Source organism: Balaenoptera physalus (assembly GCF_965194825.1).
Source record: "Balaenoptera physalus genome assembly, chromosome: 1".
Taxonomy (NCBI): domain Eukaryota; kingdom Metazoa; phylum Chordata; class Mammalia; order Artiodactyla; family Balaenopteridae; genus Balaenoptera; species Balaenoptera physalus.
Window position 1 is genome coordinate 188,867,934 of NC_138882.1, and position 13,628 is coordinate 188,881,561.

Below are 13,628 nucleotides of genomic sequence, written 5' to 3' on the forward strand. Positions count from 1 at the left end.
ACAAACACCATGCAAGTCTGAGCACAAAGTGGGCGGAGCGCCGAGGTAGCTGTGCCTGGCTCGTCGTGTTGTTTGGTGGGTGGGACGCCTTCTCGGGCAGGTGCAGGACTTGCCCATCAGCTGCCCGGGAATGATTCACTCTGGTCCTCGATGTCTCCTAGCACGGCTTTCAATCGGCCTTGGTGACTAACCCAAGGGGAGGAGGGGGGCAGGTGCAGGACTTGCCCATCAGCTGCCCGGGAATGATTCACTCTGGTCCTCGATGTCTCCTAGCACGGCTTTCAATCGGCCTTGGTGACTAACCCAAGGGGAGGAGGGTGTGTGGTGACCTGCTTTGGCTGGAAATGATAGTGCATAGCTGCAGTCGGCACCTTATCCCAGGGTGCTGGTGCAAGTTCCTGGGCTGGCCAGACATACAGATACTTCTGGACCGTGCAGGACCCTTGGCCACGAGCTTCCCGCCATCCGCCTGTATCCCACAGCACCAGCCATGGGCTCCTCCTGGCTCCTCCCGTGACCTGGGTTCTGTGTTTCCACAGGGCTGCACCTTCCTCCTTCTCCCCGGCCACAACCTGCCCGTCACAGTTGAGCACGTGTTTTCCTGAAGGTGATTTCCAGAAGCAGGTAAGGACCCCAGGGGAAGGATGTCTGGTAGAGTGGCCATAGAACGGCGTTGAGGAGAGGGCCTTGGGTACCGGCTCGAGGGCTGACCGTGAAGCTAGCACATCTCATATCCTTTCTTCATCGTCCCTGATAATGCTCATTGCTTCAGCTGTGTGGGTTCTTAGAGTGAGCGTTGCGGTTCTGCTGGTGTCTTCTAGGCTGTTAAGATGTGTAAGGTCTGAATTAATATTTTATATAAGCTCTGTGAATCACACAATTATATGGCATTGTCTTTTCATGCAATGTGAACATTGTACAGATGAAAATGTACATTTTAAAACATGAACATTTAAAATATATCACATTTTTTTTTTTTAATGGACAAAAGTCAAGTGCTGGGACCCATGGGGGAGAGGTGGCTTGTGTACCTATAGGCCCCCCCTGTTGTCTGGCCAAGCCTGAGGTCAGGCAGCATTTACAAGCAGGTGGTAGACCACCCTGGGTATAAATGTATATTCCAATTTACATAAGTGTGGGTGTTAAACAGCATTAGCTTTAAGTTTATAAATAAAAAGGAGTGCAGGTGGCTGTGTTTGTATTTGGGTTCCCCCCACCCCGGCCCCCCGCCTGTCAAAGGGAGGCCAGCTTTCAAAGTCGTTTATCAGAATGGGTCTGACTTCTGCATGTCCTGCTCTCTGGGTCTTTCCTGCACTACCTCCCAGTTCTTCCAAAGTGAGATCAGCTGTTTCCAAGCTGGAGCTCATGTGCATAGAGATTAGGTCCCCCTAATCTCTGGGCAGGAACGTGGTATCTTACCGACGACCTCGATGCCTCCCAGAAAATGCGGTGCGGCCTCCCAGGCCACGAGCCACGTTTGGAACTTGGTATGCGTCCTTCCCAGTGGTTGGGAACCCCTTCCTCACTGTCTTTTACCTACCAACCTTCCTTCAACAGAGATGCAAGCTCAGAACCGACAGAAGTGTGTGGAAGGGGTGTGGGGGTGGTGAGTGCATCTGTGTGTCTGCAGTGAATGTATGGACCTCAGTTTCTCTGAAGTGCATTTGTCCCAATCAGGTGTAATTTTCTGGAATCACGCCCACTTTCGCGTAAGCCGTGGATATCTGTGGCACAACATTCACTTAGCCACAAGCCTCTCCCCTCGCCTTTCGTTTGCATAGTTGATAGTTGCCTGTTTCTTTCCATTTTCCGTTTTTTGGCTCATGTATGCCTTTCCCTGTTTAGCTTCCAGAATGTTATATCTTAAGAGAGGGAGCAGGTCTGTCTCTGACTTGGGCAGTTAACACTGAGAGATTTTCTTAGGATTTAGGATGGAAGCTCCACCGTCTTAGGCGGTGGTGTGTTTATGGGGTCGCCAGGAGACCATAACTGAGAAGCAGCGTTACCTTACCTTCGGCTCTCACAGCTGAGGACTGAATGAATAATTATTGTGTCCAAATTCTTTGCAGTTTGGACTTAGGTAATTTAAACACATTTTAGTGGAGATCAGTTCTTGATCCCTACAGGGAAGAATAAGAATTCTCAAGTGAAGTTAATCTGATGTGTGTCAAAACTGTGATGAAAAGTTAACCGCATGTTCACTTGGATAGGCACCAAACTCAAACACACTGTAATACACTTGCAGCATACCAGCGACTGAAAGGTCGTTGTTGTTTGGGTTGATTGTGATTTATTCTCTTCAATTATTTCCTTCACATTGGCACCCTTGATGCAGCTTCTGTTTAGGACGGAATTAGGTAAACAGGTCCCGGTGTTCTCGTCCATCAGGATTGGAGTGTGGAGGGCAGGAACACGTGTTTATGCCGCAGTCGGCCCTGACCCATCCCTGGGTGTTCTTTCTGTCAAGCAGCAGGGTGGAGTCAGCTCAAACTAGAGCTCGAAGAATCCTAGAAGACTAGAATCTTTAGGAACGGCAGGAGTCCTCCCAAGGCAAGGAGAAACAGTTTAAGAACTGGTCTCTGCCAGGGAAGTGTGAACAGGGAGTGACCTGGCCCCAAAGACCCATTCAGGCATCAACGACACCCCAGGCCCATGGCTGGGTGTTTGAGGCCCCCTGGTAATCACAGTGTGAGTGTGGTGGGTCCCCAGGGATAGTGGAGTTACAGTGGAACAGCACCGGTCTGTACGGGGCGCCAAGGGTAGGATTGTTGGGAGGAGCAAAGTTCTGTGAAATAGACCCCGTGCAAAATGATTGACACGGGCACCCACACACACTCACTCCTGTGGGTTCTGAGCCCTCATACCCCTGTTGGAGGAAGCTTGGCTGGTCAGGAAAGGACAGTGAGGAAGGGGCTCTCAACCTCTGTGAAGCCAGCATCCCGAGGTTCTGGGACGCACATCAAAACCAGAGACATATCCTTGCCTGGGTAGAGCTGGCCCCTAAATGGGGGGATAGAGCTTGCTCTGGGACCCAGGACTGGGGGTGGTTTGTGACAGTAGGACCACTACGAAGCCTTGAACCAGAAGGGCCTTTGGGGGGCTTGTGTTGGGGGCCGAGGGGGTGGGGGGTGAGGGGGAAGTAGCGGGGGGGGGGGTAGGGGAGCGGGTGGGTGTGGCCCTGGAGCTCTGGTTCTTTTGTGTGTGGCGACACCTAGTGGCCAATCCCTTGTCTTCCACAAGGAGAGGGCCAACTGACCATTAGCCCTTGGACACAGGACAGAATCGGAAGACTTTTACCCCTGGAAGCCCTAATTCCCAGTTTGAAGGCTTCATAGAGCATTTCAGATGACCTTGGAGAACATGACAGCCCAAGGCATACAAAATAGTCAGGAATGAGAGTCTTTGGAAAAGCTAAATTTGGTTATGGAGACTGGATTAGGGACTTGCATTTGACCGTAAGTGATGTGGAGATGGTAGGGGGTGGAAGCCCAGACCCCACAGGCTGTCTGGGTTCTCTCTTCAGCCAACTGGGCCAGGGCTGCGGGTAGACGGGGCAAGAGAAGGAGCCACGGCCCCGGCCCTCCAACAGGTGCAGGAAGACTGAGCGAGCACCCCGGCAGGTGCTCTAGGAAGTGGACGAGGGACTTCCCTGGTGGTCCAGTGGTTAAGAGTCCATGCTCCCATTGCAGGGGGCACGGTTTCAGTCCCTGGTTAGGGAACTAAGATTTGCATGCCTCATGGTGCGGCCTAAAAATAAAACAAAAGAAAAAGAAACTGGGACGTGACCGGACCACGTGCCCAAGAGGGCCTGGGTGGGGCGCACGACCTGTTTCGGTCATGCAGTCAGGAAAGGCTCCCCAGGAAGGCATCTAAGCGAGCGGAAAAGAAGCCAGTTCCAGGCCTGGGGACCCCAGTGCAAAGGCTGCTGGGGAGGAGCTTCTTGGCAGGTCCTAGAAACAGACCGGGGGCCAGTGAGACAGAGGGGAGGAGTGGGAGCAAGAGGCAAGGCCAGCCGTGTGGGGTCCTGGCAAGGGCGTGAAGCGTATCCTGGGGTAGGTTGGAGTGGGGAGAAATGTCATCCGTTCTGGCTTTTAAAAAGATCATTCCGGTTAGATAGCCTCATCCACCAGAGGGCAGACAGCAGAAGCAAGAAGAACTACAGTCCTGCAGCCTGTGGAACAAAAACCACATTCACAGAAAGATAGACAAGATGAAAAGGCAGAGGGCTATGTACCAGATGAAGGAACAAGATAAAACCCCAGAAAAACAACTAAATGAAGTGGTAGGCAACCTTCCAGAAAAAAATTCAGAATAATGATAGTGAAGATGATCCAGGACCTCGGAAAAAGAATGGTGGCAAAGATCAAGAAGATGCAAGAAATGTTTAACAAAGACCTAGAAGAATTAAAGAACGAACAAACAGAGATGAACAATACAATAACTGAAATGAAAACTACACTAGAAGGAATCAATAGCAGAATAACTGAGGCAGAAGAACGGATAAGTGACCTGGAAGACAGAATGGTGGAATTCACTGCTGCGGAACAGACTAAAGAAAAAAGAATGAAAAGAAATGAAGACAGCCTAAGAGACCTCTGGGACAACATTAAACGCAACAACATTCGCATTATAGGGGTCCCAGAAGAAGAGAGAGAGAAACGACCAGAGAAAATATTTGAAGAGATTATAGTCAAAAACTTCCCTAACATGGGAAAGGAAATAGCCACCCAAGTCCAGGAAGCACAGCGAGTCCCATACAGGATAAACCCAAGGAGAAACACACTGAGACACATAGTAATCAAATTGGCAAAAATTAAAGACAAAGAAAAATTATTGAAAGTAGCAAGGGAAAAATGACAAATAACATACAAGGGAACTCCCATAAGGTTAACAGCTGATTTCTCAGCAGAAACTCTACAGGCCAGAAGGGAGTGGTATGATATACTTAAAGCGATGAAAGGGAAGAACCTACAACCAAGATTACCCGGCAAGGATCTCATCCAGATTCGATGGAGAAATCAAAAGCTTTACAGACAAGCAAAAGCTAAGAGAATTCAGCACCACCAAACCAGCTCTAAAACAAATGCTGAAGGAACTTCTCTAAGTGGGAAACACAAGAGAAGAAAAGGACCTACAAAAACAAACCCAAAACAATTAAGACAATGGTCATAGGAACATACATACCGATAATTACCTTAAACGTGAATGGATTAAATGCTCCAACCAAAAGACACAGGCTTGCTGAATGGATACAAAAACAAGACCCATCTATATGCTGCCTACAAGAGACCCACTTCAGACCTAGGGACACATACAGACTGAAAGTGAGGGGATGGGAAAAGATATTCCATGCAAATGGAAATCAAAAGAAAACTGGAGTAACAATACTCATATCAGATAAAATAGACTTTAAAATAAAGAATGCTACAAGAGACAAGGAAGGACACTACATAATGATCAAGGGATCAATCCAAGAAGAAGATATAACAATTATAAATATATATGCACCCACCATAGGAGCACCTCAATACATAAGGCAACTGCTAACAGCTATAAAAGAGGAAATTGACAGTAACACAATAATAGTGGGGGACTTTAACACCTCACTTACACCAATGGACAGATCATCCAAAATGAAAATAAATAAGGAAACAGAAGCTTTAAATGACACAATAGACCAGATAGATATAATTGATATTTATAGGACATTCCATCCAAAAACAGCAGATTACACTTTCTTCTCAAGTGCACAGGGAACATTCTCCAGGATAGATCACATCTTGGGTCACAAATCAAGCCTCAGTAAATTTAAGAAAATTGAAGTCATATCAAGCATCTTTTCTGACCACAACGCTATGAGATTAGAAATGAATTACAGGGAAAAAAACGTAAAAAACACAAACACGTGGAGGCTAAACAATACGTCACTAAATAACCAAGAGATCACTGAAGAAATCAAAGAGGAAATCAAAAAATACCTAGAGACAAATGACAATGAAAACACGATGATCCAAACAAAACCTATGGGATGCAGCAAAAGCAGTTCTAAGAGGGAAGTTTATAGCTATACAAGCCTACCTCAAGAAATAAGAAAAATCTCAAGTAAACAATCTAACCTTACACCTAAAAGAACTAGAGAAAGAAGAACAAACAAAACCCAAAGTTAGCAGAAGGAAAGAAATCAAAGATCAGAGCAGAAATAAAGGAAATAGAAACAAAGAAAACAATAGCAAAGATCAATACAACTAAAAGCTGGTTCTTTGAGAAGATAAACAAAATTGATAAACCATTAGCCAGACTCATCAAGAAAAAGAGGGAGAGGACTCAAATCAATAAAATTAGAAATGAAGAAGGAGAAGTTACAGCAGACACTGCAGAAATACAAAGCATCCTAAGAGACTACTACAAGCAACTCTATGACAATAAATTGGACAACCTGGAAGAAATGGACAAATTCTTAGAAAGGTATAACCTTCCAAGACTGAACCAGGAAGAAATAGAAAATATGAACAGACCAATCACAAGTAGTGAAATTGAAACTGTGATTAAAACTCTTCCAACAAACAAAAGTCCAGGACCAGATGGCTTCACAGGTGAATTCTATCAAACATTTAGAGAAGAGCTAACACCCATCCTTCTCAAACTCTTCCAAAAAATTGCAGAGGAAGGAACACTCCCAAACTCATTCTATGAGGCCACCATCACCCTGATACCAAAACCAAAGATACTACAAAAAAAGAAAATTACAGACCAATATCACTGATAAATATAGATGCAAAAATCCTCAACAAAATACTAGCAAACAGAATCCAAAGGATCATACACCATGATCAAGTGGGATTTATCCCAGGGATGCAAGGATTCTTCAATATATGCAAATCAATCAGTGTGATACACCATATTAACAAATTGAAGAATAAAAACCATTTGATCATCTCAATAGATGCAGAAAAAGCTTTTGACAAAATTCAACACCCATTTATGATAAAAAACTCTCCAGAAAGTGGGCATAGAGGGAACCTACCGCCACATAATAAAGGCCATATATGACAAACCCACAGCAAACATCATTCTCAATGGTGAAAAGCTGAAAGCATTTCCTCTAAGATCAGGAACAAGACAAGGATGTCCACTCTCACCACTATTATTCAACATAGTTTTGGAAGTCCTATCCACGGCAATCAGAGAAGAAAAAGAAATAAAAGGAATACAAATTGGAAAAGAAGAAGTAAAACTGTCACTGTTTGCAGATGACATGATACTATACATAGAGAATCCTAAAAATGCCACGAGAAAACTACTAGAGCTAATCAATGAATTTGGTAAAGTTGCAGGGTACAAAATTAATGCACAGAAATCTCTTGCATTCCTATACACTAATGATGAAAAGTCTGAAAGAGAAATTAAGGAAACACTCCCATTTACCATTGCAACAAAAAGAATAAAGTACCTAGGAATAAACCTGCCTTGGGAGACAAAAGACCTGTATGCAGAAAACTATAAGACACTGATGAAAGAAATTAAAGATGATACCAACAGGTGGAGAGATATACCATGTTCTTGGAATGGAAGAATCAATATTGGGAAAATGACTATACTACCCAAAGCAATCTACAGATTCAGTGCAATCCCTATCAAATTACCAATGGCATTTTTTACGGAACTAGAACAAAAAATCTTAAAATTTGTATGGAGACACAAAAGACCCCGAATAGCCAAAGCGGTCTTGAGGGAAAAAAACGGAGCTGGAGGAATCAGACTCCCTAACTTCAGACTATACTACAAAGCTACAGTAATCAAGACAATATGGTACTGGCACAAAAACGGAAACATAGATCAATGGAACAAGATAGAAAGCCCAGAGGTAAACCCACGCACCTATGGTCAACTAATCTATGACAAAGGAAGCAAGGATATGTATACAATGGAGAAAAGACAGTCTCTTCAATAAATGGTGCTGGGAAAACTGTACAGCTACATGTAAAATAATGAAATTAGAACACTCCCTAACACCTTACACAAAAATAAACTCAGAATGGATTCAAGACCTAAATGTAAGACCGGACACTATAAAACTCTTAGAGGAAAAGATAAGAAGAACACTCTTTGACATAAATCACAGCAAGATCTTTTTTGATCCACCTCCTAGAGTAATGGAAATAAAAACAAAAATAAACAAATGGGACCTAACGAAACTTAAAAGCTTTTGCATAGCAAAGGAAACCGTAAACAAGACGAAAAGACAACCCTCAGAATGGGAGAAAATATTTGCAAACGAATCAACAAAGGATTAATCTTCAAAATATATAAACAGCTCATGCAGCTCAATATTAAAGAAACAACCCAATCCAAAAATGGGCAGAAGACGTAAGTAGACATTTCTCCAAAGAAGACATACAGATGGCCAAGAAGCACATGAAAAGCTGCTCAACATCACTAATTATTAGAGAAATGCAAATCAAAACTACAATGAGGTACCACCTCACACCAGTTAGAATGGGCATCATCAGAAAATCTACAAACAACAAATACTGGAGAGGGTGTGGAGTTACTAGTTGTTAATTAGACCCTGTTCTGAGCCACGGGTAGGTGGCAGGGGAGCAGACAGTAGAAGAGGGAGCCTGGGCTTTGGTGGTGGAAAGGAAGGCCCTGTAAGGAGATGGCACTGCACTGAGTGCACAGCTGCTACGTTTTTTGCAGCTACGTATTGCTACGCAATACGCGTTTTGCCCTATTGTGCAGGCGTTTAGGGCCGGAGCCCCTGTTAGCTTCTGGGGACTGAGCGGTTGACAGGAGCCTCCAGGGAAGCTGCTGCCCAGGGCTCTGGCGCCTTTCTGAGTCTGCCCTTCACCTGGGAGAGCCTGCTGGTCCAAGGCTTGCTGGACCCTGAGGGATGGACGGTGTGAGGAGTGCCCTTGGCCCGCAAGCCCAGCTCCCTTGGTCCTCCGAGCGCAGCTCCTTGGCACCAGGGCTGCCAGGGCTCCACCCCCACCAGCTGCTGCGTTATTTCTGACTCATCCAGGAGTTACAAGTGTGTAACCCAAACCCCTCCACGCCCGGCTTTCTCCCCCTCCCCAGCTCCTCCTGGAGGGAGGAAACCCTGGGACTTCTCTCCTGGGACCTTTCTGCAGGTCGGGTCCCTGTTGCACCTGGACGCAGCTGCCGCGTGCAGGAGCCACCCTGTGACAGGTGGGTGGGCTTGTGAGGGTGGCGGCAGCGAGCCCGGGCGGGTGTCTGTGCCTGCAGCCCCGGGCTCGCCGTCCCCATCGAGGGACTCCTTGGAGCCCAGCCCAGGAGGCAGCCTCTTGAACTCGTCAGGGACTTTTGCAGAGGGAGCTGTCTTGGTGTTTGGGGGCTGGGTACTGATCCCGTGGCTTCTGCAGCTACAGGCCCCAGCCGGCTGCCTCTGATCACGTCACTTTGCTCCTTATGGAAGTTGCTGGCTTTGAAAGACGGGGACACTTTGGGTTTCATGCAGCACATCTCCTGGGCTCATAGCAGGAGCCTTGCTGAGGGGTGGCTGGAAGGTATAGCTGGCCAGAAGTCTGGGTCAGCTCAGCCCCCTGGGCCTGACAGCTCCACACACAGAGGGGGCTGGCCACCAGCGCCTGCTCCGGGGAGATCCCTGCTCACTCTGGCTGTTGGGCCAGCAGGCGTGAGGGAGGAACGGGCAACTCGCCTCCTGCTCTGGGCTCTCAGAAACGAGCCCCTGATGCAACATGGGCGGCCTGACAACTCGTGCCTGTATGCGGGTATGTCTCGTCCTGACACTGCCCCACCCCATGCTTCTCCTTGCTCTGCAGGAGTCCCCAGAGCTGGCCAGGGGATGAACCGCGAGGGGGCCCCCGGGAAGAGTCCGGAGGAGATGTACATTCAGCAGAAGGTCCGAGTGCTGCTTATGCTGAGGAAGATGGGCTCCAACGTGAGTGCCTTTGGGGTGTCGAGCAGCAGGCTCCCCAGGGAGGGTGCCTGATGCAGGCGGGCAGAGGGGCTGTAACCACCTTCTGTAGCAGCTGTGGTCTGGGGAAGGGGATGCCAGGCCTCTGGCTTGGCTGTGGCTAATTCAGGCTCTCGGGCACAGACACCAGCATGTCCAGTTCGGCAGGCCCTGCTGGGGCAGTCTTCCCACCCCCTGTGCCAAGTTTGGGCCAAGTGGGTGAGGGTTCTAAAGGCCCTGACCTTCCTTTCCTTCCCTCTCCCAAGAGTCTTCTCTTCCAGGGGTGACCGGGGGGCAGGACAGCCACCGAGAGGGCGGCAGATGTGCAGTGGCCCTTCTCAGCAGGGGAGGGAGGGGCTCCCCAAGCAGGGCCTGCCCTACGCTGGAACCCCGTCCCCGATCTGATCCCGGTGGCGAGGCCTGTGGGCCCCGTGGACCGAGTTTCAGGGGTGGGAGCAGAGGGGAGAGGTTGCTCACCCTGGAACTAAAGGGTCAGTTCTCAACAGTAGCGGCCCAGGGAGCGGGTGCGGGCCACCCTTCACCCGGCCCTCTCGCCCTTGCAGCTGACGGCCCGCGAGGAGGAGTTCCTGCGCACCTACGCGGGGGTGGTCAGTAGCCAGCTCAGCCAGCTGCCCCAGCACTCCATCGACCAGGGTGAGTCCAGAGTCGAGGGCCCGCGTGGCCAGCGACAGCAAGCTGTGGTTCCTTTAGAAAGCGTAGCTCCAGCCCTTCCAGATGGGTGGTCCGTGAGAGAGAGATTTCGGGGCTGCGGCTGCCTCACCCACAGAGCTGAGCCCCGGGTGGCGGCAGCGTCTAGACGTGGAGCCTCCAGAGCCTCCAGGCGGTCCCTTCTCCTTCCCCAGCTGGGAGCCAAGGACCCAACCAGGTAATGGGGGGGATCCCTTTCTAGGCCTGGGGGAGGAAGAGGAAGAAATGGAGGTGTCTGGGGGCCCCATAGCTGCAGAGGCTCTGGTGGCTGCATTTCTTTAACCTTTGCCTGCCCCCTGCCCCCACCCCACCCCCGCCCCCGCCGCCAGTACCCTGTTCAGGACAAGGAAACCACCCTCGTGTGCAGGGGTCTAGGTGCGGGCTGCACGGTGGCTGCTGTGTTCCTGGCTGTGCCCGGGGAGGTGGCCCCAGTGGCCCTGGAGGTGTCCGTGTGCCCAAGGGAGTTATTTCTCTTTTGAGTACCCTCAGCCAGTTGTAATAATGGTAACACTGAGTGTTTACTGTCTAGCAGGCTCGAGCTGCCAGCTGTAGTACTTCTACTTAGCAGGCAAGGAAACTGGGGTTCAGAAGCAATAAGCCACTGCAGCCAGTTACTGGGGGGCCCAGGATGCAAACCTGCAGCCCGATTGCAGGGCTGGGTTTGTCTCTGTCTGTCCTGGAGCTGCAGGAAGCTGCTGGGCACTTAATGGGCTCTCCCTTTCTGGAAGCCTTATCCTGACCCTGTAGCCCAGGACCCTGACCACCAATTTCCAATTGCTTGGAATTCTTGGCCGTTAAATCGTGCCACCGGTGGCCTGTCTGGTGTGAGCGGGCCCCCAGGAGCAGAGTGCTGATGGGCGTGTTTGCTGACCCCTGAGGCCGGGGAGGCGAGCAGACCTGGCACACGGGACTGCTTTTCCTGAGGCTGCCCTTGTTCTCCTGGATGTCACACGCAGGGCTCTGCCCTGGCGCAGGGCCCGGTTCCCGAGCTCTGACGCTGGGCGTGACCCGGCCTGTGCGCCCAAGTCAGCAGAAATGTACAGGGTGTTCCCGTGGCCCCAGCAGCTCCCGGGGACAGCCGCTCGCCCGGGCCACCCTCGTGCCGCAGCCTGTCTGCGCCAGCTGGGCTGTCAGCCACCGCTGGGGAGGAGATAAGGGGTGTGGAGTCTGCCCCCCCCCAACCCCGTCCTGGGATATTTCTTCTGGGAGAGGTCTTTTCTCCTCCAGGGCTGATCTGGGTTTTAGCGTGGCTCCCTCTCCGCTGCTCCCGAACCGTATTCACTTGAAACCCTCAGGCTTCTGAGTCCCTGGGGCATCACCTTTTCTCCCAGCCTGGTCTTGGGTCACTGGGTTACCCTGAATTTGAGCTGCAGGGGTAAGAATGTCTCTAAGTAGAAAGCTGTTAGTGGGAAAAAATCAAAAGAAGCTGTAGAACTGTGTGTCAGTATAGAAAACACCACCACGTACACTCCCCACCCCCCGCCCATATACACACACTCACGAATGTATGTGTATAGAACAAAAGAAGCTGAAAGAATATTTACCAGGTTGTTTATAGAAAATTTTGATAGAGGGTGGAACCACATAAGGGACTTTGACTTTCCAAGTCACACATTTTTTTGTAAAACTAATTTTTTTAAGATTGCACATACATTTCTTTTACAATAAGGGAAGGTTTTTTTAAGATTCTGAATGTTTTTGTGGTTTCCTGTTTTTCTTTTCTTTTTTCTTTTTTTTTAACTTTTTATTTTATATTGGAGTTTAGTTGATTAACAATGTGTTCGTTTTAGGTGTTGGTTTTCTATTTTTCTTTTTCTTTTTTTTTTAATTGAAGTATAGTTGATTTACAATGTTGTGTTAATTTCTACTGTACAGCAAAGTGATTTAGTTATACATATATATATATATATATATACATTCTTTTTCTAAATATTCTTTTCCATTATGGTTTATCATAGGATATTGAATATAGTTCTCTGTGCTCTACAGTAGGACCTTGTTGTTTAAAGGGGAAGTTTTAAAAAGTGTTTTTAAGAGAACTGTTTTTGTCTTGCTCAGCTAAACCAACAACTGAAAATAAAAATGAGCTCTGCTGAGTTATTTAAGGCAGTCACGGTGACCTCACCTGGCCTGAAACTGCTGAGCAGTCAGGAGTGAGCCGTGGGCATGTGGGTGTGATTTCGTGGCCCTGGAATCCAGGCCCTCCTGGGTGTGGGGCGTCCACAGACAGACAGGCTGGCCTTGGGTACTTCTCTCTCCGGGAAGCAGGCTCCTGGGAGTGAACCTGGAGCCGGGTGAGAATCTCTGGGGAGATGGTTCTCCGCTGCTGGGCTGCCCTTCAGTCTGCCCCTCGCCCCACAGTCACCTCCAGCGACAAGCCTCACAGGCATACTGTATTTTCTTTGTGCCAACAAAACAGCAAGCAGTCCAGTCTCTCCCACTATGGAGGTTCAAGCCTGAGAGCAGGACCCTACATTTCTGCCCACGCCATGGGGCCACATGGGGCTTTGATAAAATTCTAGCCCGCCCACCTTCCCCGTTGGCAGAGCCGACTTCAGCTGATGCCACAGGGCATGTTGCTGTCAGAGTCTCAGGTGCCACCCAGATGGCAAGAGCCCTGGATCATTGCTTCCAGTGCTCAGGACCCCAGCATGAAAGGCCCAGAAAGGCCTAGGAGCATTCGGGGTGATGGGCAGGACCGTCCCATAGAAGCCTGGTGTGAGCGCCTCCTGCCACTAGGCGGCACTGTCTCTCAGCAAATGCCTGTGCTCTGCTCCGCCGGCTCCCGCAACTCTGACCTATGCTGTTCCAGCTGCCCTCAGTAGGGGGCCTGAGGCCGCCCCACCAATGGGTCAGTGCTTGGCCATCCGTCCCGGGGCCTGCCCACCACCTTGGACTGGCACACGCTTCCCCTCTGGGGCTGGAGGGGTCTGGTACCGGGAGCACTGCTTGCCCTCCCCAGACCCAGGTAGGAGAGCAGCAG

At 49.3% G+C, this 13,628-nt stretch overlaps 1 protein-coding gene across 5 annotated transcripts in view; it reads left to right on the forward strand.

Moving 5' to 3' along the window:
* The window catches only part of CTNNBIP1 (catenin beta interacting protein 1), a 51,873-nt gene that overhangs the window by 23,033 nt on the left and 15,212 nt on the right, over nucleotides 1-13,628 (forward strand). For 3 of the 5 annotated variants that reach the window (XM_082461602.1, XM_082461601.1, XM_082461604.1), the window contains 3 exons: nucleotides 540-624; nucleotides 9,804-9,922; nucleotides 10,501-10,591. In XM_082461602.1, the coding sequence (XP_082317728.1) occupies nucleotides 9,827-9,922; nucleotides 10,501-10,591 (187 nt within the window). In that variant the 5' untranslated portion in view covers nucleotides 540-624; nucleotides 9,804-9,826. Of the gene's footprint in view, nucleotides 1-537; nucleotides 625-9,078; nucleotides 9,190-9,803; nucleotides 9,923-10,500; nucleotides 10,592-13,628 lie in introns of those variants that run through there. The other 2 variants (XM_082461603.1, XM_082461605.1) reach the window with 2 other exon arrangements.